The sequence below is a fragment of the Budorcas taxicolor genome, chromosome 18 (genome assembly GCF_023091745.1).
Source record: "Budorcas taxicolor isolate Tak-1 chromosome 18, Takin1.1, whole genome shotgun sequence".
NCBI lineage: Eukaryota > Metazoa > Chordata > Mammalia > Artiodactyla > Bovidae > Budorcas > Budorcas taxicolor.
This window is the reverse complement of record NC_068927.1, coordinates 39,826,300-39,854,157: the sequence shown is the minus strand read 5'-3', so window position 1 is coordinate 39,854,157 and position 27,858 is coordinate 39,826,300. Positions and strand designations below refer to the sequence as shown.

Genomic DNA, 27,858 nt, shown 5'->3' with positions numbered 1-27,858 from the left:
CTGAATGAGATTTAATGGAACTGCCCTCAACAAAGGTTACCCTAACCTGCTCTAAGGATCAGAGAAGCTCATACCAAGTGCTCGCCTGGCACACAGTAGGAGCTTTGCAAATGGTTCCATTGTTCTCTCAGGGTCCTTTGCTCACAGAATGCAGGAAGCATGTACCACCTGCCGTTTGCACAAGCACACTAAATCCTATGCTACTTCCCCCAGCTTCTCAAAACAACTGCCTGGCAACAGTTCTACATTCAAATGGGAGGATCCAAAGAGAAAATGCCGCTAGGTTTCCTCATCTTATTTAACTAAACTACAAATGAAACAAAAAAAACCCTCCTGATACTGAGTTACTTTATGCCAGGCACTGTTCCAAGCTTCCCAGGTTCAAGTAACCCTCAGAGCAATGCTATGGAAATAGGGGGTTTTCTTAATGCCCATCTCATAGAAGAAAACTGAGGTGCAGAAAGGTGCCTGGAGCAAGGTCACTGAGCCAGAACATCCCAGGGGCAGGATTAGAAACCAGGCACCCAAATTGTGAAAACAAAGGATGGACTGGCCTGGACGGCAACTCAAGACTTCAGACTGTGTCTGCAAAATCTCCCTAACCCAGCTCACTTCCTCCGGGCAGATGTGTGTCAGCGAAGTCTGTGTAGACCTCATCTGAACATTACAGCAGAGTCTGGGATCCTGACCCCTGGGAGGCACACAGGACAACCCTCCCCGCATGCTCAGGGCCTCCGAGTGTGGATGCCCATCCCCTAGTCCCTGGTCCTACCTTCCAGACCGTCCTAGGGGGCTCACCCTGGCCCTCGGCTTTAGCATGAGCACAGGCCTCTGGACACCACAGTGCCCAGTGCAAAGGGGGAGGATGTGCAGCAGGGAAGGGAAAACCCGCCCAGGAACAGGACAGTGACATCCCTTGATGCCCAGACGCTGTCACACTCGAACTTCTCTCTTCTAGGCTGAAAGCCCCGATTCCTTCAGCCTCTTCTCAGGTGGTATTGCTCAGCTTTCAGTCATTTTCATTGCTCTCCCCTGGCCTCCCTCCAAGATTCTGTATCTTGTTTAAATAGTAAAGGCCAACACTGAACGTGATTTAAGAACAGTCATGCCTGGAAAAGTAACAAAGGCCCAACCAATACAGACTCCAGAAGGCAAATATTTTCTCAAACGAAAAAAAAAATCGAAGTATTACAATATTAATAATGGAAGGCAGTAAGAACTAGGTTGACCAAATACAATGATTTCTGTGGCTTGTCACATCACATCCTCTAATTACGGTGGTGTTTCTGGGAGACATCTCTGGCCTGATAAGTCTTCTCAGAAACCATCTGCTCCTCCTCAAAAAAGAACCAAGATTTTCCTCTAAGTCTCAGCAAGTCTCTCCCTCGATACAGAAACCCTGTCATCCTGAGAGAAGGCCACTCCCCACTTCTCCAACAGCACCTTTTCCAGAAACAGCACTTCCTTTCCTAACTTCTTCCATTTCCTCTGCTTTTGCTTAGACGTCCCCCTGCCTCCCCTTTGGGCCAAAGCAGGACACCAGGGATACAAAGAGGCTGCCTGGGACCCCAAATGCAGGATGAAGCCCACCCTCCACACTGCTGACTCCTTAGAGACTTGGGGGTGACCCTGATTAAGTTCCACGTGGCAAGTCCCTCCACTCGGATTGTGAGCAGTGTGGGACAGGACCCCAGATCTTCCATGGAGGAAGAATCACACCAAGGGCAAAGACAACAACAGGGAGGAGGTGTGAAGGAAACGTGACCCCAAAACACAGCAGCCCCAGGACAGCGCCAGCCACCGGATGCCTGCTCAATCAGTAAGCTGGCTCTGTGGCCATTTCAAGCAACTTTTAAAATTCCGTAATATAAAGTAATAGGAGAAAGAAGGTGAACACTGCAACAGAGCAAGAATACAATCCTTTTCCCACCCGCAGAGAACCAGCCGAGCCGTTGCGAGTGAGCCGAGGCTGCGCCTGCCCCTGGCCTGTTTGCCGCCCTCCTGCAGGAGAGGAACATGGGGGCTGGAGGGCAGCCACACACGCTACCTGTCCACTTGCTCTGGTCCTTCTCGCCTCCACTCTCCTGGTCTTTAGCGAGCTCCTCGGGATCAGCAGCTGCTTCACTGGGCCCTTCAACATCTTCAATGGCTTCCTCTGCAAGGGAAGAAAATGAAAACGTCAAGGACTAAACGTAGACAGAAGATGGAGGACTCTTGGCTGCTACTCCAAAGAAGTACCCGTCACAAAACGCAGGCAGCCAACGACTGTCCCCCAGCCACACAGTGAGCCCCGAGAGGCCGGCCACACTAGGGGTGCGCGGTCTGGGGGCGGTGGTGGGAACCTTCCTGCCCGCTCACTGGCAGGAGACTGCAGCTTGGCCTAGACGTGCAGATGCTCGGTATTCTGAGATGGATTCCAAATACCTCGTTTGAGCTTTTCTTATTGAAAAGCCAATCCTGCTGAGGAAATGACTCCAACTGAGTTCTGAAATCACATGCAAGTCTTCAACACTTGCGGATGCAAAAAGCGCCACAGGCTTGCTTCTTGCCTAGCTCTGACCACACTGAGAGCTGGCACTGAACTGGACCTTGCATAAGGCTTTGTGGTGCCTGAGCACCTGCCACATTGTGGTGGTTTTTTTTTTTTTTTTTTTTTACAGTCATTCATATTCTGAAGAGTCACAGGATATCAGTGATATGATTTCATCAGTGTGCAGAGGTCCAGGAAACAAACATCTATGGGTTCACCAGGCATCAGTGGCGAGAAGCTAGATCTGTAGAGAAAGGGAAACAATTCCTTATCCAAATCATACACTCCTGTTTGAAGTCATTCCATTCTTTACCCGCCACTGGCTTAAAACAAACCAAGGAAATTCTCTCCAGCTCAACACACACTACTTTAGTGAAGGAAAAAGAATGGTTGTTTCCAACATGAGGTTAATCACAAAGTAAAATGCCACTCGCTTGCCGAAGTGGGGAAGAAGAGGGTAAAACACTCGGGATGCTGAGGGAAAGGAAGTGGGGCATCTTTCGCTTGTTCTCCTGGCCCTATGGACCATTATTTAAAACATTCAATAAGAACAGGCTAAATGAATGAATAAGGCGAGCAAACCAAAGTAGGTTGATGATGAAATCGTTAGACTTTGAAGAGCACGGCTTCCTGGGTGTGGAGACACTGAAGCCCACATCTGTCACCCAAGACCATTGCCAGACAAGATCCATGGGACTAAGGCTGGTGGCCCACGGACCTGGGGTTATTCTGACATCACCCTGGGTCTCTCTAGCCCCAACTCCACTTTTCAACATTTCAAGGTGTGACACTAACGACCCTCCAGAAAACAGTGTCTGAATTTCATCTCATAAAAGGGAGTAAAAAGAGTTCAAAGTAAGCTGACCTCAGAGGATTTATGAAGCACTTGAGGAAGAAAGTATCTGTTTAGAGCCAGATTCTCCTAACTCTTCCCAAAAAGACAATGAAAGACCAAGAGCTGTAAGATGGAACTTTAGGTCGGGGAACATTTCTTCATTACCACCAAGAGGGCATGTAAGAGTCAGTCATGGGGAACACGCATGAGAGGAGATACTGCTTGTTTTCCTCTTCAACTAAGAGGCTTCTGCAAATAATTTCTATGTCGCCTTTCTGTCTCACTGCACAGTCAAGTCAACATCAAGTCTTCCCACGCCCACTCCTAGTTCAAACAAAGATAAAGCATGCAACCATAGTTTGAAGTCAGTCAGATATACAGCACCATATTAACACGCTACAGCCTTTAGTGGAGGAAAAAAATACATACAAAGTGTTAGCTGAGCAATAATAAACAAGTTACACAGCATGCTATAGGTGCCATCTTAATTCAGGCCAAATAGTCAATGCATATTTTTGGCTTTTGATTAAATTTTTCAGCACTATAATTATAAAATCCACTTCTGAAAGGTGATACCAGCATTCAGTCGATCAGAATTAAGTTGGGACTACCCAAAGTAGCAAAGTCTCTTAAAATATACTCATTTGCCCAAATATATCCTGTGATACAAAATACCTGCAAGTACCCATACATTCATCAAATGCGATTATGCAAAGAGATGACCCCTCCTCTCTAGGACACACACACCACCCCAGGTGGAGCGAGTCTGACACCTACACACAGGGGACATCCCGATGTGATGAGCAGTGTCGGGAGGTGCTGCTCTGCAGAGGTGGGAAGGAATTTAGCCACTGGGAGGCCAGCTCCAAGGCCAGCGCCTCTCTCCATGTGCTATGTGGGCTGAGCCATCCAAGCAGAGAGTTAAGAACTTACGGTCACTCTGGCACTGACCCCAGCTCTTTGAACCTTTTCAGACAAATCTATCCAGAGACAGACTGAAGAATGAGCACAGCATTCTCGCAACAAGCAAGGAACCCACATGGCGCTTTGCGGCTGTCCCAGGCCCTCGGTCTATGAGCCCGCTTGGGCTTCTGCTTTCTTCCCTCCCTGCCCTGCTAAGGGTGGGAAAATGACTATGACCAAGCTCCAGTGAGAGGGTGAACGACCAAGGTTGGCTCAGGAATTTCTTTTGCATCTCTTTTTCTTCTTAAAGATTTAAAAATCAAGTCCTCTTCTCTTGAAAGGGATTCCCTAGTGGCTCAGATGGTAAAGAGCCTGCCTGCAATGCAGGAGACTCGGGTTCGATCCCTGGGTCAGGAAGATCCCCTGGAAAAGGAAATGGTAACCCACTCCAGTATTCCTGCCTGGAAAATCCCACAGACAGAGGAGCGTGGCAGTCCATGGGGTCGCAAAGAATCAGACACGACTGAGTGACTTCACTTTCACTTTCCTCTTCTCTCTGAGTTTTTAGAGTTAATATCATTTCTGATATGTTAAAACACCCCAAATCTGTAGGCGCTTCCCTGTAGTTCCGCATGTGACCTACAGGTGTCGCCCTCTGCAAGGCGAGCCCTGGAAGGGCAGCTAGCTGCAGGAGGCAGACACTGTCTGGGCCGCCTAACCTGAGCATGTGGAAATAATATATGTCTTCAAGTGAACTGTCTGGTCCTGGGGAAATAAAATAGGACATTCATAAGCAGTTACACCATCTGTCTTTATACCATCATCATCAACAGCAAGAGGAAAAATAGCTTTTTAAAATGGATGAAAGCCCAGGCTGACAGTAACCAGAAAACTGTGAGCTCTGAATACCAATAAAGGTAGAGATATGATTAAAAAACAGAGATGTAAACTACGAATTCATCTGGACAGCTCGGGCCCACAGTGCTGTGCAGACAGGGTCTGTTTTGTTGGTCCCCAAAGTCTCCAGCTTCGTCACTGAGACCGGGCCTTGGGCACCCACGGGCAGGGCCTGGGGCTCCGTGCACTGGGAGCGCGTGGGGGCCAGGGGCAGGAGGGTGTCCAGCTCTGAGTCCCTGGGCCTGGCCAGGTGGGCCACGCTTCCTTTAGGGATGTGTATTTGATACCCATATGCGCACAGAGCACAGAGCAGAGGGGAGGTGTTCATGGAACGCATTTCTCCCCCACAGTTAAGTCAGTGGCAACTGGCTGAGGTCATTACAGAAGTGGTTCCCCACCCCCAACCCCTATAGTGTCAGCTACTGACAGATGGTGGGAAGTGAAGACCTGATGGACGATGATCGGTTTTATCTGGGAAATCCTGTCTTTTCCTCAGAAGACAAAGTTACTTTTCTTCCCCAAGAAACACAACAGCCACTGTGCCATTTTTAAGGCCAAATAAAAAAAGACAAATCAAAACCATCTTCTCCCCAAAGAGTTGAACGCTATTTCAGAACCTAACCAGAACACACCAGGAATGCTTTCTCAGGGGCACAGCCAGCGCCTGGGTGAGGAGGTCATCTCTGCCCCTCATGCCTGGCCTGTTCCAGCCAGAGCAGCAGGCCCTGCATGTCTCAGACAGATGAGATGGTCTATTGCTCACAAGACTCCAGAGGCCAGGCCTCCAAACCCCTTGCAGACGCCCACCCTCATGGATACAGTCCACAGCAGCCCTCAGACCAGAGCACCCCTCCTGTCTGGGTGTATTTTCATGTTAAAGGGTTCAGGGAAACAGAAGCAAATCTCAAATAATTGTGAGGTCCTCTGGCATCCCTTCCGTCTTCAGTTTCCACATAAAACACTGGCTGAAGGCCTTTCAAAAACCTATTTCCATCACTACCTCTTTGTACAACTGCTTCTCCCAGACAGCACTCGCTCATGTCTGCTGGTTAAGGGCTGAGCCCTCGGGTATGAGGGTTTCAGCAAAGGTTGTTTACTCGCTGAGTCGTGACTCTTTGCCACCCCATGGACTGCAGCCTGCCAGGCTTCTCTGTCCACGGGATTCTTCAGGCAAGAACACTGAAGTGAGTTGCCATTTCCTTCTCCAAGAGATCTTTCCAACACAGGGACTGAACCCTGGTCGCCTGCATTACAGGCAGATTCTTGACCACTGAGCCACCAGGGAAGCCCCGTTTCAGCAGATAATACATTCTAAAAGGGAATGGTTCCAAGGGCAGCATAGTTGGGGGGGGTGGGGGGAGGTGATGATACCACAGCTCCAAAAAATGCTCCCTCAATTAAGGTGGCTTTCTTGCCACAAATGCACACTGTTCTCTCAACACACCTTACACTCATCATGTTGGTGAGCATGACTGTACGATTTCCTGATTTGTGGAAACATCTGCTTCTGAAGGAGGTGCGTGTGCCAACTAGCAACCCCATGTGGATTCACAACGATTTTATGAACCACTTGGAAACTGGTTTGTGGAAGGAGCACGAGGCTGAAGCAAAAACAGAGGCGGCATCAGCACGAAGTCAGCACCTGCCACCATGCACTGAGTGTGCCACCCAAGACACACCCTTTAGAAGGGCACCGTTCACCAAATAACTAGGGCCCAGGGGAGTGCTGTACAAATCACAGGCTTGCAGAAAGGGGAGTCCATCAACACCTGAGACTAGTCTTAGCTGTTCCTGATTCTTTAACAGGATAATGTGGGCTAAGTCAAAGTGAAAGTCGCTCAGTCGTGTCTGACTCTTTGTGACCCTATGGACTATACAGTCCATGGAATTCTCCAGGCCAGAATAATTGAGTGGGTACCCTTTCCTTTCTCCAGGGGATCTTCCCAACCCAGGGATCTAACCCAGGTCTCCCGCATTACAGTCGAATTCTTTACCAGCTAAGCCACAAGGGAAGCCCGGGAATACTGGAGTGGGTAGCCTATCCCTTCACCAGTGGATCTTCCCACCCCAGGAATCAAACCGGGGTCTCCTGCATTGCAGATGGACTCATTACCAACTGAGCTATCAGAGAAGACTAAGTCAAACCTTCCTCCAAACCTGACAAAGCCCTGCCATGGGGCCTTGATGATAGGAATTTGGAAATTCTCCTAAGAACCAGGGTGCTGTTCCCAGAACTCCGGCGATCACATTACTTAAAGAATACACTGATACACTGAAGAATGAAATTACTCTTTCCTTTTTCTTTGGGGGGAGCTACATTTGAGGGTGGGGGGTGAACTAAAGTGCGTTTGCCTGTCGGCAGGCTCAAGAGCTGAGAAACATTAGCTGTCATGAACCACAATCAAATCGGGTTTGAAATATTTAGCAGTGGCTTGGAAAACGCGGCTGTGCAGCTCTGACAGGCGAGATGCGCAGACACCCACTTTCCATTATAATGGAAATATCAGGCCTGTTCTGAATATGTATAACCCAGAAAAATGTATTGATTTTTCATTCGGCATTAAAAAAAATGAAATAGCCTGCAGCTGTCAAAAGCCTTTTGTTAAAAGCTCGTCTTTCCTGGAATGAGGGTTACCAGAAACAAGTTTTAATTGTATATTGGACCTGTTCTTTGAAAAACAAAATAACCAATCTGCTTACTTTGAAGATAGGGTTCAAGCTTTTCCTTTCCCCATTTTCAACCTAATTAACCAAGGACAAGCGCTGAAGCGGACGGGAAAGGCCCAGCACGCTCTGACCAGTGGGATGGACGCAGAGGGTGGCAGCCACTTGTGCTGGAGCCTCCACGGTAGGTGGCTAGGGGAATCCATCACCGTGTCTTGTCCCCTTGCACCTGTAACTACAGACTCACCCCACAGGACACCTGGGCCGAGCCCTGTCCTCTTGCAGGACCAAATGGCACAACTGGAGAGTGAGGGCCAAACAGTCCAGCTTGCCCAACCCTCTTGGCCCCTTGTGCTTCCACAGGAAACCTCTAACGGCTGGTCATATTCTACAAAAGTATGCACGCTTTATTTTGCAGACAGAGGTCAAATCAGATCCTACAATATGAAAGATGATGGCTAAGGTCTAGACCACTTATTTTGAATAATATCCAGTGCATTAAAATTCTGCTGCAAGAATAACTTGTAGCAGGATGTGACCTGCAATGCTGATGGACGGACGCCTCTGCTGCCCCCCGCTCGTCACCCTCTCTAGGCCGCGGAGGAAGAGGTGGGTGGCTAACTGAGCCATTCTCCCTCTTGACACTTTGGCAAGTGCGATCCCATTGAACAGTGACCTCAGGTCCTACAGTAGGTGACACTCCGTGTGCCCTGGGCTACACCTCAAACGCACAGTGACTCCCAGACTCAGGATGCGATATTCTACTCCACAACGTCCCCAAACACACTTTTTCAAATGCTGATGCTGTGGTTTTAGTCCATGGGATCTTTCTAGTCCTGATGACATGGTTGCAAACGGCCTGAGAGGTAGTTCAAGCAATTAGGTCTTCTAAGTAACAATACCACAGCCCCAGAAAATTTCCCTTAAATCAGGTTGCTTTCTGCCTACCACAATGCAAACTGTTCTTCTAACACCCTAGTCCTTAGACCTAGCATTGTGGTGGAGGTGACTGCACATTCTCACTCTGCCCACAAAAGAGGGAACTTCCACACCTCCCTGGAGGTCCTCTGTGGGTAATCCATCCGAATATTATTTTTAATGTTGGTAAACTTTGGCCATTCTGTTTCCTACATCTTAACAGGGTAGAGATTACTTGAAGAAGTCAAATCACAAGACGAAGGGTCCACGGTCTAAATCAAAGCTGGTGAGTGAAACATTCTGAGCAACTGTGACAGTTCAGGTGGGAATCCTTATAGGGGTGAAGGATGAAGGTAGGAAAGGGGAGCAGGCAGGGGCCCCAAGACTGGCGTGCTACTTTATGCATCCAGGATCTGGATGCATAAAGCGTAAGTTGCCATTTCTTTTCCAGAGACAGGAGAACTCCAGGGCGCTAACAGAGACTAAGGTGTTTGGTGAAAAGTACGTTCTCGCACGCGGACCTCCTGCATCCCAGCCTGCCCAAGTCTGGAGCACACAGCACGGGACAGGTGGAGGGGGTGTGTGTAGCCCCCTCCAGGTCACCCTTGTCCTTAGCATTTCCCATCTCCCCCCTATCTAAGCTCTCTGCCGGCCAGGCCATCTTGCTGAAGACCCTTCTCCACCTGCTGGAGTGAAGGGTCGCCAGTAAGCCACAGTTTCTTCCCACTCCAAGGAGCTTAAGGAAAAAAAAAAAAAAACTGACCAAAGTGCTAACTAGCTGTTTCAAATGCAACTGCCCTCTGGAAGATGACATTTATAAAAACAAGTTCCGGTCCTCTGAGAGATAAGAGGATGTGAGAAGGAGAGGAACAGAGGACATGGAGAAGATCAGACCCACTCCTGCCCTCCACTGACATATTCTTTTCCTTTCAATGATCATTTTCCCACAAGAATTTTTTTCATTGCTGGGTTCATTCACCAAGTATACTGGGGACCGCTGGGCCCAGTCTCTGGACCGAGCCTGTGAGGCGGTGGAGGCCCAGCAACCTCAACACGGGCCCGGGAGACGCTCTGCCGGAAAATCCACTAAACCCAGGCACACCAGTGGTGAGGAAGCAAGTGGCCCCCTTGGCCAGGCCCCTCTCTCCCGCCCCTGCCCCACCACCCCTGGCTTGGCACCGGGCTGCAAGAGTCAACACTGAAGGCAATGCCGGGTATTATTAAAATGACTAATTGGAGAATAGAGACCATTTATGCTTTTGTATATTTGAAGATCTTGCCACTGTTTATAGAAACAAGAAAAATGGGGCTTGGGCAGCCTGAGGGAGCCTGGGAAGCTGCAGCCTGTGTGCACAGCCTCTGCCGGAGAAGGTGAGGCCCCAAAGGCTCGCCTGGGGGAGCCCTGCGCCCACGTGCTTCACCTCCAATGTGAGTGTGGACACGAAGGGGCCACAGCCCCTGCTGGAGAGGGTGAGGCCCCGAAGGCTCGCCTGGGGGAGCCCTGCGCCAGCGTGCTTTGCATCCATCATGAGCGTGTACACGAGGGGCATCTCTGGGCCTGGAGCACACCGCCCGCCCTGGGCTGCGCACGCAGCACCGTCACCCGCCAGGGTCCTCCTGCCAGTTCCCCACTTCCGGGCCAGGCCATTCGGTCATTTGAACAGTTTGTCAAAACCTCACTGGAATTAAGGGGGTGGGTGGGGGTCACGAGAGGAGAAAAAGGGAGGAAACGCCTAGAGCCAGGATTGCAACCAGCTCTATTTATCTGTGTTCTCAGCCAAAGCACCTGGGCTGCCCCCTGCGGAAACGCAGAAAGGATGAAAGCGGCGTGCGGTGACAAAGCGCGCCGGAACGAACGTGTCGCTGACTCGCCTGGTGGCTGTTCCCGGGAAGATTTTTTTTTTTTCCTTTTTAAATACTGAAAGATGTGCATTCCGGGTTTTAAAATACCAAACCTGGCCCTGACTTGGTTGGGGAACCCGCACTAAACCAGAAACCCAGCTCCATGCCAGAACTGTGAGGAACACCAGGTTCAGGGGGATTAATCCCCTTGGGTTTCTACAGAGCCCTGGTTGCTGCTGCTACTTCCACACACGAAATGTAAAAGAGGCAAACTCCCCGAGCATGTTTGTAGCGGAGCGTGATGTGATTGTGTTGTCATTTATGGGAAATAATCGCAAGCCCATCTCTCCCCTTCCCTCCCCCCCCACCATTTTCCAGTCCAAATAACCATGAAAAATTACACTTCAATGTCAGGGCGACGACAAAGGAGGCGCGCTCTCTGGGAGCTCAGCGCATTTGCAGGGGTTTTTCCTTTCGTTGGACAAAAACTACCTTCAATTGTACTTCGTTTAAAACGTGATCTAACAAATGCATTTTGACAAGGCTTTTTCTCTTTCTCTCCCTTCTTTCAAACAGTATTTTGCACAGTTTAACCTCGCACCAAACTGGAATGTTCTGGAAAGAAGGGGGCAAGCAAAATAGAAAGGTCCTTGAAACCAAGAAGGGTGGTTTTCCCCTCCTTCCATTAAAAACAAAGTCATGGAGAAGAAGAATGATTCTAACTCAGTGGACTACTACTGAGAAAGAGGATGGAGAGTAAACGGCCCCATCTTACGGGCAGAATATTTGATAGGCAAAGGTGAGAAAAGCCAGGGTGAGCAGGAGGGGAGGAGGGTCTTGATGGAGGAAAAAGGGCCCCTCAAGCTCACTCTTCGGAATAAACCATTTTGTGGATTTGAAAGCATCCTCTGAGGGTGCGGATGTAAGTCAGAAGCAGGGCGGGGTGGGGTGGGTCACGACCACGAGGCTGCGGAAGGGAAGCTCTCAGGTGGGGTATCCCCCTCCCCCATTCCCCTCCCCCATGGAAAGGGACGTTTTTCAACCCAACTGATCTGCCTGAAAGCTTTTTAGCATTCCAGGTGTGAGGCCTGAGCAGTCCCTTCAAGCATCTGTCTTTCAGTAACACCCTGTTTGAAGTAAACACTGCCAGGCTCCCATGGTTGGAGGGTGAAGACAAGATGGATAAACACACATGAGTGATAGAAAGCATGTAAATAAAAAAAAGAAAAGATTAACAGTTTCCATTAAAGAAGGCTGGTATCACCTTCTGAGTCAAAACTGACTAGGCTTGTCAGAGAGAGATCTTATGTTTAACGTAAAAAAAGATGTATATACATATATATGATGTGGTTCCTACTTTATTTATTTTTACACGAAAAAAATGTTGGAACTATATAGATTAAAAAAAATCAAGGCAGGCCTATAAATGTACTTAAGTATCCATATACAAATGAAGGTGTATGGGAAATGAACAGGATGTACCAGAAGTGATATTAGATGATGGTGATTAGAACCTAATGGGTATGAGTGAACCTTGTGGGAGGGCTCTCATGACGGGAATGCCATCGCTGATGGACGCAATCTGTACGGGAATGAAGGAAGCGGGTGGGGGGTGACCATGCAGACCAGAGGCCTTCCGGTGGGGGAAGACAGAACTGGACAACGCTGAAGGAAAAGAGGGAATACGGGGGCCTGGGCACGTGACAAAGCAAACCAAACGCAGCACAGGGCAACGTTTGTTTCTGGCCCCAAAACAAACTGCAGTCAACCGAAAAAGAAGAAACCGTGACGCCAGGGGCTGGAGCCACAGGACACACAAATGAAGGACCTGAGTCTCCAGCCCCTTTGTGGCTTCACTCTGATGTCCATGCCGTCCGAAGGGGCTCAGCCTAGTAAGGAAAGAGTTCTGCCCTGTGAAGCACAGGGTGTACACAGAAATATTAGTCTATGCTTGTCTGTGGAGGGCGGTGTGAGGGGCTGACTGTCAATGAGCTTCATTTTGCATGATCATAAGCCACTTATATGCACAGCTGGGAAAACCAGCTGATTCATAAAAACAAAGCACAAACAAAGGCTTACACTTTCCAAACCAAATCTGGGAAACAGACATCAGGCCAACTTCAGACAATGCTGTGTCCAGAAAAGCACTGGCTCGCCCTGCCCTCTTTTGGCCAGACCCAAGCTGTGCAAAGGTCACTGTGTGTGTAATGGCCTGGCATGTCCCAGAATGCAACCTTAGAAACGCACATGAAGCCAGTGGTGGCTCAGGACAGCTTCAGCCCTCCTTTCACGCTGGGGATCCTCGGGTGCCTACCGCAGGCTCATGGCCTGGTGCAAGCGGTGAAGAGCCTGTCTCTGCTGTGAGCACTTACAGTCACGCTCGAGATATCAAGTGGTGCGCCTCCACGTGGAGAGTCCAAACCTGGGCCAGCCCCCCAAAACCATCAAGCCCCCAAACGCGCTTCAGTCTGAGACAACTGGGTGACAGAAGCAACGTGTTTGAGTTAACATCTCCTAGGAAACTGCAAAGTGAAGTGGGAAGCGAGGTGAAGGGAAAACCCAGAGATTTATGTTCAAGAGCTTTCCTGCATTAACGGGAGAAAAAGCAGATGGAACTGCTAAATTGTGGTCATTTTTTTTAAAGCTTGCTATTTTATTATGCCAGCATAACGTTTACGACGAAACTTGACAAAGGCATTATGGGGGAAAATTGCAGACAAATCTAACTCATGAACATACAAGCAAAATTCGTAAACACTGTATTAGCCAGCCACACTAGGATTGATGCATCATCATGCATTTTTGACATGCACCTTGTACAGTTCTTTTGTGTCCAAAGGGAAAAAGAAAATTCTTGATCTTCTTCCTCCTTTTGAGAAACTTCCAAAGGTATGCCAATGGCTGAATACAAAGACTCCATATTTTAAAAATCTGGATCCTATACAATGAAATGGTCCTTTTCTAGGGTTTGACAACCACCCACCGCCCCGCCCACACACACACCCCTGCCTTCTCACAGTGATTTTACCTACAGCAACCCAACCAGGAATCTGCCAGAGGTACTAATTGTATTTTAGTCTCAGCCTTAGGACCCTGTGAGCATCTATTCAGCTTTACTTCCTGTTAGATGTTTCTTAGACCTAAGAACAGGCTGGTATCCTTTAAAAAGCAAGGCACCCAAGCACACCCCCAAGTTTATACAGCAATATATCTCAAGGCACAAAGACACACAGTTATGGTCATTAAGGCAAACAAAGAACTTAAATTCTAGACTCATACCATTCCCTTTAATGGTGGGGACATTTGTAAGCAACTAAAACACGAATTCAAAGAGAGTTCAAACGCTGCCATGCCATGAGAACATCAGCAAGGACCGGACAGAAAGCACGACTCTGTGAGAGACAGTCTCTGGACAGTCGGGATAGAGTCTGCAGCCCACAGTCACACTTTAAAGAAACGATTCTGGAGGTTTAAGTTCCTCTGTGTGCACACTGCAACTGGAGAAAGTACCAGAAGGGGAAATGTTTAAGTTAGACTCCTACCCAAACTTTTAGAAGTGGATAATTTTTTTAAGTGAATTATGGATCCTATGCAGAGCCAATAAGGAAAGGAACCCTCACCAAGAAAAAAATGTTTGCTTCATTCTGTAAGTATAAAGTAGTAAAAACCAGTCAAAGGTGTAAATGAAAAGTAGTCAAAAAGCAGTACAATATTAAAGATTAGATGGTCTGATGATTAGGAAGAAAAATTGAATGACTCCTCACTTAGGGAGCAACATCTTTAAACACAGAAAGGAGGAAGAGTTAAGAGGAGGACTCAGTACACAATGAGAAAGGTAAAAAGTAAATAACCTAGGTAACCAATGTTCACTGCAGCACTATGACAGCTAGGACGTGGAAGCAACCTAGATGTCCATCAACAGATAAACAGATAAAGAAACTGTGGTGCATATATACAATGGAATATTACTCAGCCATTAAAAGGAACACATTTTGTGTCAGTTCTAATGAGATGGATGAACCTAGAGCCTATTGTACAGAGTAAAGTAATGTCAGAGAAACAAATATCATATATTAACACATATATATGGAATCTATAAAGCTGGTACTGATAACCCTATTTGCAGGGTAGGAATGGAGACGCAGACATAGAGAACAGACTTTTGGACACGGGGTGGGATGAACGGAGAGAGTACTATGGAAACAAATACATGTACACCATATGTAAAACAGACAGCCCGTGGGAATTTGCTGTATGATTCAGGGAGCACAAACTGGTGCTCTGTGGCAAGCAGAGGGGTGGGATGGGAAGGGAGGTGAGAGGGAGGTTCAGGAGGGAAGGGACCTGTGCACACCTGTGGTGATCCATGTTGATGCATAGCAGAAATCATCACAACATTATAAACCAGTTATCCTCCAACTAAAAATGAATGAATTTTAAAAATTACCTAGGTGGAAGTATATCTTAAAATTAAATACATATTACGGAAGGAAAAAAAATCAATTTCTGAATAGAGTCTGTGAACTGACTCAACTACTAAAATCCTTTGGTGGCAGGCTGGAAAGCACAGGAGCTGTTCTAGGAGAAGGGAAATGACTGAAAACTGGGCCTTAAAGAGAAATAAGTGGAAGAACGGAGACAAAAGCAAGAAAGACAAATAGGTCAATGGACTAAAAAAATCGAGGTATGCAAAATTTATTTCAATACCATTAAGGTGGTTAAATAAAAAATATCTGTGCTTTAGAAATTCTAAAAGGATATAAATGTAAATGTGTAAAATATAAGATAGGTAGGGAGTCCAAACAAGAGAAGGCATAAAGGCACGAACACGGTAAAAACAGGTTCAGGAAAGAAAAATAATGGCGTTTGCAGCAACCCGGTCATCAGAAGGACCTGCCTTTGCTTGAAGGGATCTGGAGGAGCTGCAGCACCTCAGTTGTACAAACTAGGAGACCAGGACCTGGAGAAGGGAAGGGCTCCGAGACCACTGAGTGAGGCAGCCCAACGAGGGTCTCCAAGTGAGGCCTAGGGGCACCAGCCACAGAGGGGACAAGCGGTCATGATGCCACTTTCAAAGCCAAGCATGAAGAGGCGTGGGCAGTCTGCTCCTTGGGAACCTTCCTCAATTAAAGCTGCGACACTGAGGAAAATGGATTCTAATATGGTATCACAGTGGTTCAAGTGACTTCCAGTTGTCCTTTAAATGATGAGACAAAAGACACAGCATGGATAAAATGGTCTCACCCTAACCAAAATGAACCACAGACCAGCCCCTAAGAACACAAGTATCCATGTTTCTAAGCACATTGTCCTGTTAACTTCTTGTCAGTGGCAACATGGTACCTAAAGAAAAACATCATGTTAAAGACCAGACGAGCCTGCCTCTCTCTGTCTCCTCCCATTCATTCATCTTCCCTCTCCTTCTCTATCTGTCCCCCCGCCATGCTCTTTCTGGAAGAGGGGGATCCCAGAAGCACTGTCCCAAAATGGCTCAGGGTGGGCGCCCGGCTGAGAGTCTCTGGCTCCAGGGGGAGGGCCAAGGGGCCACCGCGGCCCCAGATCCCTGCCAGAGAGAACTAGCAAAAGCCAAGTAATTGCTTTTTCCCCTTCCACTAATAAGCTTTTCAGCAGAGGAAGAATTCAGCTTCCTGTAGTCAACAGACCCTTTTTCCCTGCCTCTCCTCACTCCAAATAATCTAAAGTGACTGCAATTTCAGTCCTGGCTCTCCAGTATTCAGCTCCACTGGCTGAGGTCAGAGGGTGTCAAGTGAGGGCCCTCCATTTCTCTCTGCTCCGCCTTCACGCCACCCGAGCTTCTTCGTCACTGAGGCAACCAGCCACCCCAGCGCATCACCAGTCTCCGGCACACACACCGACTTCACTCAGGATTCCAGGAAACGCTTTTGAAGGCCCAGAAAACACTGGGGGAGACGAAGAAAAATCTCTTTGCTGTAAACAACTGATTAGTAATGACCAGCTTCAGATGCCCTGGTGACCTGAACCACTAATTTCCTGGTTTTGAGAAAATGCATTACAGTAGGACTTTTTCTTTTTGTGGTGGTGGTTAAAACCATGTGGCTGGTTATGTGGTTTTTCGTTTAGTTTTAGGCAAATGGCTCTAGTTCCTAAATTCTTTCCCGAGATGTGCTGTGTGTTCGTGGGCTGCTTATCTTCAAGCCTGGCCTCCTGTCGAATCGGCTGCCAGTGGAAAAGCGCCCCGCCCCCGCCTCTGCCTCATTTCCCAGATGAATGAAATGCGATTTCAATTAAGAAGGGCAGCCCCATAGCTCCCTGCTCGCTGTCTTCACGGAGATCTAAGCAGAGAGCGCAGACAGCGCTGAAGGTGAACAAACAAACGGACGAAGGGAGATGGATTGAACGAAAGGATAGGTGTGTGAACAGGCGCACCCCCTCAGCCCGCCTGCAGGCTCGCGTCCCTCAGGGTGATGCAATGGCTGCGGCACAGGACGCAAGAGGCTCCAAGCAGGGGACACAGAGGCAGGGCCGCTCGCTGGGCCCACAGGCAGTGCCGGGAAGGTTCTGGAAGGGAAGGAGGGCAGGGGAGGTGCATCCAGAGAAGAAAGTGAACACCTGCCCGCCCACTCCAATTCACGCACGCGCACACACATACACACATACATACATACACACACAGGTGGACGCTCACTTCTGGCTGCAGCCAGGCCTGTGATGGGAATTTATTTCTGTCAATTATGTGCTCTTGTCCCCAGACTCAGTTCATCAGCACGGTGCGGCCGAGTCAATGAAAGGCCCCGTAATGAAGGAATCACATGCACGGGGACGGCCCGGCACCTGCCACCAGGCTGTGGGGCTGCAGCCACACCTGGCCCCAAGTCTAGTTGATGTGGGCCCTCCAGTCTCCCCTGACCCTCCACCCATCCCACCCCGTGGGCTCCCAGGCTCCATGTCAGGTCACCCCATCCTGCCCCAGGAGCCCTTGGCCAGGATGACATCTGTGACCTAATCACAAGGGCCCTGACTGCAAGGAGGAGGAGGAAGGGGCTAGCCCAGTGGGACTGATCAGCACAGCATGCCTGCTGCTTTCCTATTCTGCTGCCTGGATAAAACCCTTCACTGCAAAGAGCCTGAGCGTGGAAACCAACAGCAGCCACCTCTGAAAGCTCCCACGTGCTCGTCATTATTATCTAACAATAATCATAATGGTCGTGGGACAGTCATTTCTCAACCAAAGCAGGTATGATCACTACCCCCATTTCCCAGATGAGGGAACTGAGGCTCAGCGAGGCGGGAGACCTGGCAAAGGTCACAGAGCTGAGACTAACTGGGCTTCCCTGAAGAAGCTACCTTGTACTTGCGCCATCTGCCCACCCCCCGACCCACCACACATCCACAGAGCACCTGTTCTGGGCACTGAACACAGCTGTGAACAAGACTAGAGGCACCGCGAACACACGAGGTACTCGTGTGAAAATCAGAGCACAGCCGCGCCCCCCTTGGCACCCCTCCCTCTGGGCAGATGAGACCCTGGACTCGCTGTCTTGCTAGTTGGGTCGAATCTAGGGCGGCCTGGGCCCCCGCTCACCCCCTTCAGCAGAGCAGAGGGCTGTGCACGTGTGGGCCATCTATACAGCTTGACGGCTGCCCTGAGAGGGGCTCCCAGCAGATGTCTATGTATAATACATAAATGAAGGCAGAGATAAACTCTCCTTGAGCCTTTCCTTTCCTGGGGAGTGGAGAGGAGCTGGCCTTGCGGTGAGGCAGTGCCACAAAGAGAAAGGGAACACCCACCATCCCTTGATGTGGCAGCACGAGGACGGGCCCAACAGCCGTACACCAGGGTACCCACCACACCAGCGTGGGCCAAAGCACCTCCCTGCGAAGCTGAAGAACAGCACTGGGTGAAGGGCTCAAGGCTCAGAAGGGCTGCAGTGCCAGCCTGGAAATTTGACACCCGCCATTCGGCATGCCCCTTCTCTGAAACCATGTTGCCCCTTCACCTCCATGAATTTCGATGCATTTTGCAAGCTTAATAGCCATTGAAAGCTCTGTCACCTTGACAGGGCTATTATATTGCTAGCTCTTCTCAGTACCAGATGAATTTGGGGGGCTGGGGTGAGGGGTGGGAGCAGGGCTGTTGTGGAAGAAAGTCTGCTCCACTCACTCTCTATAGGAGGTGTCTCCCCCTGGTGACCACCACCCGCACCACCACCCTCCACTGTCTAGGGGCTGGAGCCAGGTAGCCAGGTACAGGCAAACAGCCATCAGCCGTCTTTGCAGGTTGCCTTTGGCCCCGATCCTCAGACCAGCCTTCTCAAAGTACCCTGGGAGCGCGAAGAGAGAATCAGTAGTCAGGCTCTCAAGCGTTCTGAGCTTTGCTGTGAATGCTAATAGGGGGTCCCCAGCACCCACAGGATAGCCATCCACACTTTGCTTCCACGGCCAGGAGACAAGAGGAGCCGGACATAGGCCAGAGGGAGAAGAGAGGAAAACAAAAGAAGTGAACAGGGGACAGGTGATGGGGGCCCACCTGGAGGAGCACCCTCCAGGCCTGCTGGGGACCCACGGGGCACCCCGGGACGGACCAGAAAGGCAAGACCTGATGCCAGAGCAGGATAAGGAGACACGAGGCAGGGGACAGAGGTAAGTAATGGGCGAGGAGCCCAAAGCCAGAAACTGGGAGGTGAACAGGACTTATGCAAAATGGGGCCGAGTGCATCACTGCCGCAAGCGAGCACTAACTCAGGCTTCCAGGAATGGGAAGACAGAGGAGGACGCTGGGCGAAGAGAGCCCCCTCCTCAGGTCGTTCTGTTCAAGTCTTGGGGAGAACTGTGTTTTGGGGAAGGGGCCGGAAGAATGACTGGAGCCTTCACTTGGCTGCTGCCTTTTACAGTACGCTTCCCAGAATAAACTGCCCCAAGACTTCATCCATCACCAAAAAAGGCAACCATAAAAACACTTGTGGCCAGCCCTTGTCTCGCACCAGCTCAGCCATCTTCCCGTCTGCTGGGGACCGGGTGGCTTGGGGCTGGGGGGGCGGCCCAGGTCCCGACTAATTGCTCTGGCCAACGACGCTGTGTGGTGTGGGGGCCGCTCCGCGCTGAGCGCTGAGGAACTTCCTGAATCATTAACCTCTCGGAGTGCATTGTACTGGGAGGCGCTCCCTCTGCAGCCTGTTCAGGGGCCCTATTGATCTGCAGCACACTCGCTGCCTTCAAAGTTGTTTATGATCAATATGCAAATTGCCCATGGCATTGATCTAGTATTAATTTTCAATTAGGGAATCCACAAGGGGTCTTGGAGGGTCAATACCTAACAATGCAGAGGAAACTCCGCGGAGGAGTATCGGCCTGATGCCGAGAAGACCTTCCCTAAGCCTCCTCCTCAGCAGTTCCAGGCCCTCGGGGCTGTCACCTTCGCGTTGGCTCACTCGCTTCCCTCTGAAGTCAGACCCCTCTGGCCACCACCCAGGCTGCATGTGTGGCTGTTGCCCTCCCCTCCCCCCTGCCTCCACCCAGGGCCACAGGGACAGTCCCTACCAGTGCGCTCCCCCGACACCCGCCCTCCTGATCGGATGCCCCCGCACGTGCCTCCACATCTCCCCACGCCAACCCAGCCCCGGGACCACTCTCTCCCCCGGCTCCCCAGCCACACATACCTTCTTCCTCCCTCTCTCCCTCTCCCTCGTTTCTGCTTAGTCACGGAACGTCACCTTGGCACGCTGCCACGGCTGGAGCTGGCGAGCTGCACGGTCCCCAGAAATCTCAGGCAGTCAGGCAGAGCCGCCAGGCTGCCAGGTTATGCTTGGCAAACAAGCCACTGATGTCATTTCAAAAAACCAAGGTGGGGGTAGAGGGGAAGAGGCACAGCTTCAAATCATCTGTTTTTCCTTCTTTCTTTCTTCTAGCAAAATGTTTCTTCCTAGTGAAACACGGAGGCAGGGGCTGGGGTTGGGGGGGATGTTAATTGCTTCACCACTCGTCCATGGTTCCCAGAAGAGGCCACGGCCCGCGCTCCAGGAGCACAGGGCCGTGCGTGTGAGCCACTGACAAGGGGTGTCCCTGGGGAGCGTGTGCCCAGCTGGGACTGGAGTGACCCGGGAGTGCAGTCATTCCATTACGCCCCTAACAGCCCCTGAGAGGCTCGCGTGGGAAAGCTCTACAGCCAAAGGAGTCGGAAGAGATGAGTGTGGCCCACTCTCCGCCCAGTAGGTATGGGGACGAGGCGGGCACAGCTGCCCCTTGCTGGGCCCCATCTGCCTTCTCTGCTCAGCCAAGGCTCTCAGCACTCCAGGCCTTCCTATCTTGCTCCACCGGGAGCAAACCTTCCAGGGTCTCAGGCTCCTTCACCACAGCCCGTGACCCTGCCTGGAGCCCACACGGACCCCACATGGAACAGGGTGTTTGCCCAGACACTCTTGGTACTGCCACCCGTGGCGCAAACCAGAGCGCTGGCTAGCCAGGCTAACTGGTTTATGGGTAACATTAATTACCATGTTGCTCATTAATGGATGAAACCTTTATTGGTGCCATTGATCAGAGGACTTGTTAGCTGGCCTCCTAACCAATGGCGGATGTAACAAGCTCTCTTATTGGCATATCAATTAATGCAATCAATTCCTTGCCAGCGGCTGTCGTCCGCTCCCCGGGCTGTTCAGAGGTAGGAGACAGAGCCATGTCAAGAGCACCCCCTCACTCAAGAGTCTCCGGTTCCCAACTGACCTCCAGGTGGTCTCTCTGCCACTTGGGGCTCAACTATCAAGGCAAAAAAATAAAAACAAACAAGATCACATCTACCCCCGCCCCCACTTCCATTTGAAAATCACCTCTCCATGTTCTAAGGTGACAGAAGTACTGCTCTCTTAGGACACATGAGATAGAAGGACCGCTGTGAGGGGCTGGGGACTGTGAGAGCAGACGAGAGGGCCGCAGGGGCCGTGAGAAGCTTCTAGATGAGGCTCCGGTAGAGGTGATTAGGTCTCCAGACTGCACATTAGACAATAGGCCAGATGATGACGGGACCAGCCGAAAGACACAAACCACCGTGACAGACCCTCTGCTCACCTGGGGAAGCCAGCCAAGACCCCCGATCCACAATCCCACCTGCCGACCGTACCTAAAGGCATCCCCATCACTCAACGCCTACAACAGACGGGCTCGCTAGGAAATCTTCCCCTGATCTCAGAACCCAAGCTCCAGGTATGAGAAGGACTTGCCGCCTAGGAACCATCACTCTACCATCACCCCACTCCACCCCACCATCACCAGTAAACTGACGTCCACGCCTGGCATTCTGATGTTTGCTGAAAGGCGCACAATGAATTGTTTAGACGGCACTAAGATCACTGTCAAGTCACAGCTGGGAAAAAAAAATTTCCCTGGGCAGTGACATGTCTTTAGGTAGGTTATATTAGAAAAGGCTCAGGGGCGGGGAGTGTGTGGTAGAACAGATCATGGATCCAGAACTGGAACCCCTCTGAGGAACAGTGATCACCGGGGCATCCACCACAGAGGGGATGAGCTGCGATGCCTACGACTGTGAGAGGGTACTCCAGGAATGCCTGACCCCCAAGATGTGCTTAAAGGGATTAACTGGAGTTTACCTCAAAAGGGAGCAGCTTGAAATATTCTTGCAGATTTGTTACTAAAAGCCAAAAATAAATTAAATTAAAAAGGGGAAGCAAATCACTATTCCACTCAGTGGTGCTGGTGCTATTAATAAACTTTGCAAGCACAAACATTTAACTCGAGGAGAGAGGGTACCGGCAACCAGAAGTGGTGAAAAGCAGGAGGGGGTGGGGAGGTGGGGAAGAAAGCAGCTTGGGGTGGAGCGGTGACAGAGCGCAGGAGGCCAGCAAGGCCACGGCTGAGAGACATAATTCTCAGAGTCTGAAAGCACGGCTCGGGGCTTCTAGCATAAACAGTAGAAATATTTCCTCTCATTTATAAATAGAAAGTGACATTTTTCCACGTGGACTGCTAGTACTTCCATATTCACAGGACGGAGGCAAGCACTGAACAGACCAACACAGAGGCCAGAGAGAGAAGGCCCCGGCGGGCGAGCCTCTCTGAGGGTGGAGAGGCGCAGACAGCACAGCAAGGGGAGCAGAGGCTGCAGAGCCAAGGCTGAGGTCCCTTTCACCCGCGAAGCCACTCCTCACGTGGCACAGAAGGCTGCGTTCTACATGGCAGCTGTCATCCAATCCAAGTGATGCGGAGATACCCAGACCGGAGGCCCTCCGTTAGTCATTCAACACCCGCAGTGGTTTTTTCCAGCAAGGACAGCCTTAGGCTGCTACAACGATACAGACCCAGGATGTGTCTGAGGTAGACTTCTGTGGTGCAACAGTGCCTGAACTGTCTCCGGGAAACCCCGGGATGCTGCAGGGGTTCTGCAAATTCTGATTCTAGTTTCATTTTAAGTTGGTTATTAAATTACTGGTTATTATTAAATGCTAATGGTTATTATTAAATGCAATAATAAAACATACTCAATGGTGACATATGCCAAAATCTAACACACTGGAGGCCAGGGCATTAACTTGCACAGCTAAGTTAACTAGTTTTTGTGTAGGCCTCCGAGTCAAACAACATCTGCATTTAGACTACAAGGCTAAAAGCCTGCTGAAAACTGTTACCATTTGGAACTACTCCTCCATATGAAGATTTGAAAATTAATGGAGCCAAACAAAATACACAAAATGGAAGCTTTGTCCAGACTATCTAACTCTTAATTTTGACCAAAGGGTTGATCAGCTCTGCTTTATTATTCTTTTGATACACAAATATTACACATCTAAACTCAAATCCTAAAAGATGAGGCTGTGAAAGTGCTGCACTCAATATGCCAGCAAATTTGGAAAACTCAGCAGTGGCCACAGGCCTGGAAAAGGTCACTTTTCATTCCAATCCCAAAGAAAGGCAATGCCAAAGAATGCTCAAACTACCGCACAATTGCACTCATCTCACACGCTAGCAAAGCAATGCTCAAAATTCTCCAAGCCAGGCTTCAGTAGTATGTGAATCGAGAACTTCCAGATGTTCAAGCTGGATTTAGAAGAGGCAGAGGAACCAGAGATCAAATTGCCAACATCTTTTGGATCATAGAAAGAGCAAGAGAATTAAAGAAAAACATCTACATCTGCTTCATTGACTATAGTAAAGCCTTTCACTGTGTGGATCACAATAAACTGTGGAAAATTCTTGAAGAGATGGGAATACCAGACGACCTTACCTGCCTCCTGAGAAATCTGTATGCAGATCAAGAAGCAACAGTTAGAAGCAGACTTGGAAGAACAGACGGGTTCCACATTGGGAAAGGAGTACATCAAGGCTGTGTATTGTCACCCTGCTTATTTAACTTATATGCAGAGTACATCATGAGAAACGCTGGGCTGGAAGAAGCACAAGCTGGAATCAAGACTGCTGGGAGAAATATCAATAACCTCAGATATGCAGATGACACCACCCTTATGGCAGAAAGCAAAGAGGAACTAAAAAGCCTCTTGATGAAAGTGGAAGAGGAGAGTGAAAAAGCTGGCTTAAAATTCAACATTCAGAAAACTAAGATCATGGCATCTGGTCCCATCACTTCATGTCAAATAGATGGGAAAACAATGGAAACAGTGACAGACTTTATTTTCTTGGGTTCCAAAATCACTGCAGATGGTGACTGCAGCCATGAAATTAAAAGACGCTTACTCCTTGGAAGAAAAGCTATGACCAACCTAGACAGCATATTAAAAAGCAGAGACATTACTTTGTCAACAAAGGTTCGTCTAGTCAAGGCTATGGTTTTTCCAGTAGCCATGTATGGATGTGAGAGTTGGACTACAAAGAAAGCTGAGCACTGAAGAATTGATGCTTTTGCACTGTGGTGTTGGAGAAGACTCTTGAGAGTCTCTTGGACTGCAAGGAGGTCAAACCAGTACATCCTAAAAGAAATCAGTCCTGAATATTCATTGGAAGGACTGATGCTGAAGCTGAAACACCAATACTTTGGCACCTGATGTGAAGAACTGACTCATTTGAAAAGCCCCTGATGCTAGGAAGGATTGAAGGCGGGAGAAGGGGACGACAGAGGATGAGATGGTTGGATGGCATCACCAACTCAACAGACATGAGTTTGAGCAAGCTCTGGGAGTTGGTGATGGACAGGGAAGCCTGGCATGCTGCAGTCCATGGAGTTGCAAAGAGTCGGACACGACTGACTGAACTGAACTAAAACTCCTAAAATAACTATAGTTACAAAGCTTTTTTAAAAAATTACCTAGTTCAAATTAAGTTTTCATTTTTTAAGAAAGGGGGCTCCACTAATAAAAGTGTACAAACCAGTGCTTCATTTGCTATTTAATTCTAGATCAACAGCGGAGGGTACTCCTCAGACAACCTCTCTGGGAAACAATGTGGAAAAACTTGAAGTTTCTGGGAAGATTTAAAAAAACCCACAGCTCTGCGTTGACAAAGCACTCTGATGTACGTGTTACCTGCCAGTCACACCAGCCTAGCATGAGAAAGACACTGCAGGAAGATGGAGGGTGCTATGCCTTGGTGTAAGATCACAGTTGACGTAAAAGTACTCTTCAATGTGCATTTTCTTTTTAAGAAAAAAAAATAAAAAATCAAGGAGCAGAATGTCCTTTGGATGACCTTCCATGGAAGCAAAAACCGAGTCCCTTTAAGAAAGGGCTGTCTGCTTCTTCTGTGAGAACGTGCGCTCAGAGAGGTGGTTGATAATCTACCCAGAGAGAAAGCTTCCGTGGTGGTTTTCTCCCCCCAAAGACAAGAGCTTAGAAGCTCTCTAAGACAGAAAAGAAAATGTGTCTGTTCATTTACTGACTCATCAAGTCATGAAACATATCCATTAGTTTGTACCTACTACATTCCAGGTGTTGTGGATCCAACTGGACAAGGAGATATTCCTGTCCTCACGGAAACTATGCCCCAGCATACCCATGCTGGGCGACAGGATGGCTGTGTCACACCCAACCTGGTCACTGAAGCTGCAAGTCAACGTAAACTCACACAGGAAAATCATCTCCTTTCCTAAGATTTCTGCTTGCTTGCTGACGAGCTTGGCCAAGACTGGTCTAAGCAGGCTCCCATGTTAGGGTCCCAGGGTGGCCACATTCAATACTCTCAGGGAACAGTAGGAATCTTGAAAGAATCAAATGCCACTTACTCTAAAAAGGCTCTTCATTCCCAAGGCTCTAATCCACACTTTCCTGAGTCTTCACCTGAGTGATTTTGTATCAAGATTCTTTCACACCAAACATGATAATAAATCAAATTTTATCAGAATTGAGCTATAAATCTGTGAAGACTCCAATAATTTCTAGCCGAGGGAATAACACCACAAAAGTACTTTTTAAACTAATTACTCTGATTCCGAAGTGCTGCCCTAATGAGCCTTCTTTCTGCCCAGAACTTACTAAGAGGAAAAACTACCTTCTGCTGCAGTAATTACTGCTTTCCCCTTCAAACTTCTAACTGGAGATCGATGCTGCATTTTAAGACCCATTGATTTACAATTAGCCTGGCTTTCCTGCTAAAGTGTTTTTTAAGCAGAGTTTACTTTTATTTTATTTTGAAATCTCCGAGATCTGGTTCTTGGATTTTTACATCCTCATGAGAGGGGACTGGAAATCTCAAAGAGGAAGATACACATCAGAAGAGAGAGAAGGAGAGGGATGCAAATAAGATTCAGGAGGGTGGTAAGGGGAAAAGGGAAGTTGGTTGGTTCACAGGATAAATTCAGAAGCAAAAATTTTTTTAAATGAAAAAAAAGTCTTTTTTTTTTAAAGCTCGAAGCATACTGCATAGGAGGGAATGAAGAAACCCAGAGAGAGGAAGCAGAAGGCAGGGTGGCAGGAGGAGAGAGCGAGACACACAGCCTAGTAAGTGGAGCTGCTGTCAGGGTGGCTAGAGCAGCCCTTTATTGCCTCTGCTGTTTATTAGCATCCTAGGGAAGAAAAAAAAAAGGAAAGAAAAAGCTTTGTGCATCTTTGCAAAACAAAGCACTAGTTAAAAACAGTGTGTGCAGTAGGGACAGTGCGCTAACATGAGGGTCCTGGCAGCTCCGGCATCTGCACAATCTGTCCCAAGAGAAGAGCAGAAGTAAGCGAAGCAATTAAGAGTTTCACGCTGATTGCTTCAAGCATGTTTCTCGACGCCATAAAGATAATAGCATAGAGGATATGGCCTTGCTTCCCCTGCCCCTCCCCTGCCTGGCAACTTCTGTGTTCTGCACTCTTCCTTTCCTCCGATTCCCGTGGCTGAGGACTCCAGATGCTGGTTAGCTGACCTGGCACCACTGGGTGGAATCTGTCACTTCCGGCCTAAAGAGACAGCCCTCCTGCCTCCCTGACCCAGAGCAGACCCTGGAGCGGAGACATAAGCTGAGTTGCCTTATCAAAGTCCCAAAGACGGGAGGCTGAAGAAACGGGGAAAACTGCCCGTGGGGCCTGGACGTCAGGCTCTCTGTGGCCCCGCTCCTGACACTCTATTCTGGGCTCTTCACTTACTGCTGGCTCCCAAAGGTGATGGGTAGAAGATGGTCCAGAGAGATAAACGGGGAAAATAAAACTCCCAGCAACAATAAAAGAAGGGAAGAGAAAAGCTACTAACTTTCTGCTTTAAAAAAAAAATGTTATTTTATAGCAAGATTGTATAGGCCAATTTCAAAGACTAATACGAAAAAAAGTGCAATTAAATCCTTGAAAAACTGACAGATCAGCAAAACAAAACCACCCGGAGGAGAGCCCGATTGAGCCTCATTAAGAAAGAGTTCAGCCTGTTTTTAAAACCTTCTTAACACTTAGCTGGGTACCTCCCAGCAGTGAGGGCTCCCAATGCGGCTGGCATAATTAGTGTCAGAATGGAAAGGAAAAGGGGGGAAAAATCAACCTAGGAATTAGATATTAAAACACAAATTTGAGGGGTAGGGGGAGTTCCAAATGGAAAAATCATCCCCAGGTTCAACAACAAACTGCCATCTGTTCATCTGAGAGTAACAGGGAGATGGCAAAGCCCTCCACCATCCACACAGATAAACATGTTCCAATTAAACAGAGGACGGGCTGGGGCAGGGTGAGAAGATTTATGCTGCAAACCTCCATCTTCGACCTCTCTCTTCCCTCCAAAATACATTCTACATTGTGGTCACATCAACTCCAGGAGGCTGGGTTAATGACAGACGGACGACAAATCGCACCGACCTCTACACCAATTACAACCATCACGCCTGACCATGGAAAGGAGGAGGGCTGGTGCCACATTTCCATGCCTTCAG

General features: G+C 49.0%; 1 protein-coding gene across 1 annotated transcript in view; it reads right to left on the bottom strand.

Annotated features, from left to right (window-relative positions):
- The window catches only part of ZFHX3 (zinc finger homeobox 3), a 237,660-nt gene that overhangs the window by 38,220 nt on the left and 171,582 nt on the right, over window positions 1-27,858 (bottom strand). The window contains exon 5 of the mRNA XM_052655677.1: window positions 2,048-2,155. Within this exon, the coding sequence (XP_052511637.1) occupies window positions 2,048-2,155 (108 nt within the window). The remainder of the gene's footprint in view (window positions 1-2,047; window positions 2,156-27,858) is intronic.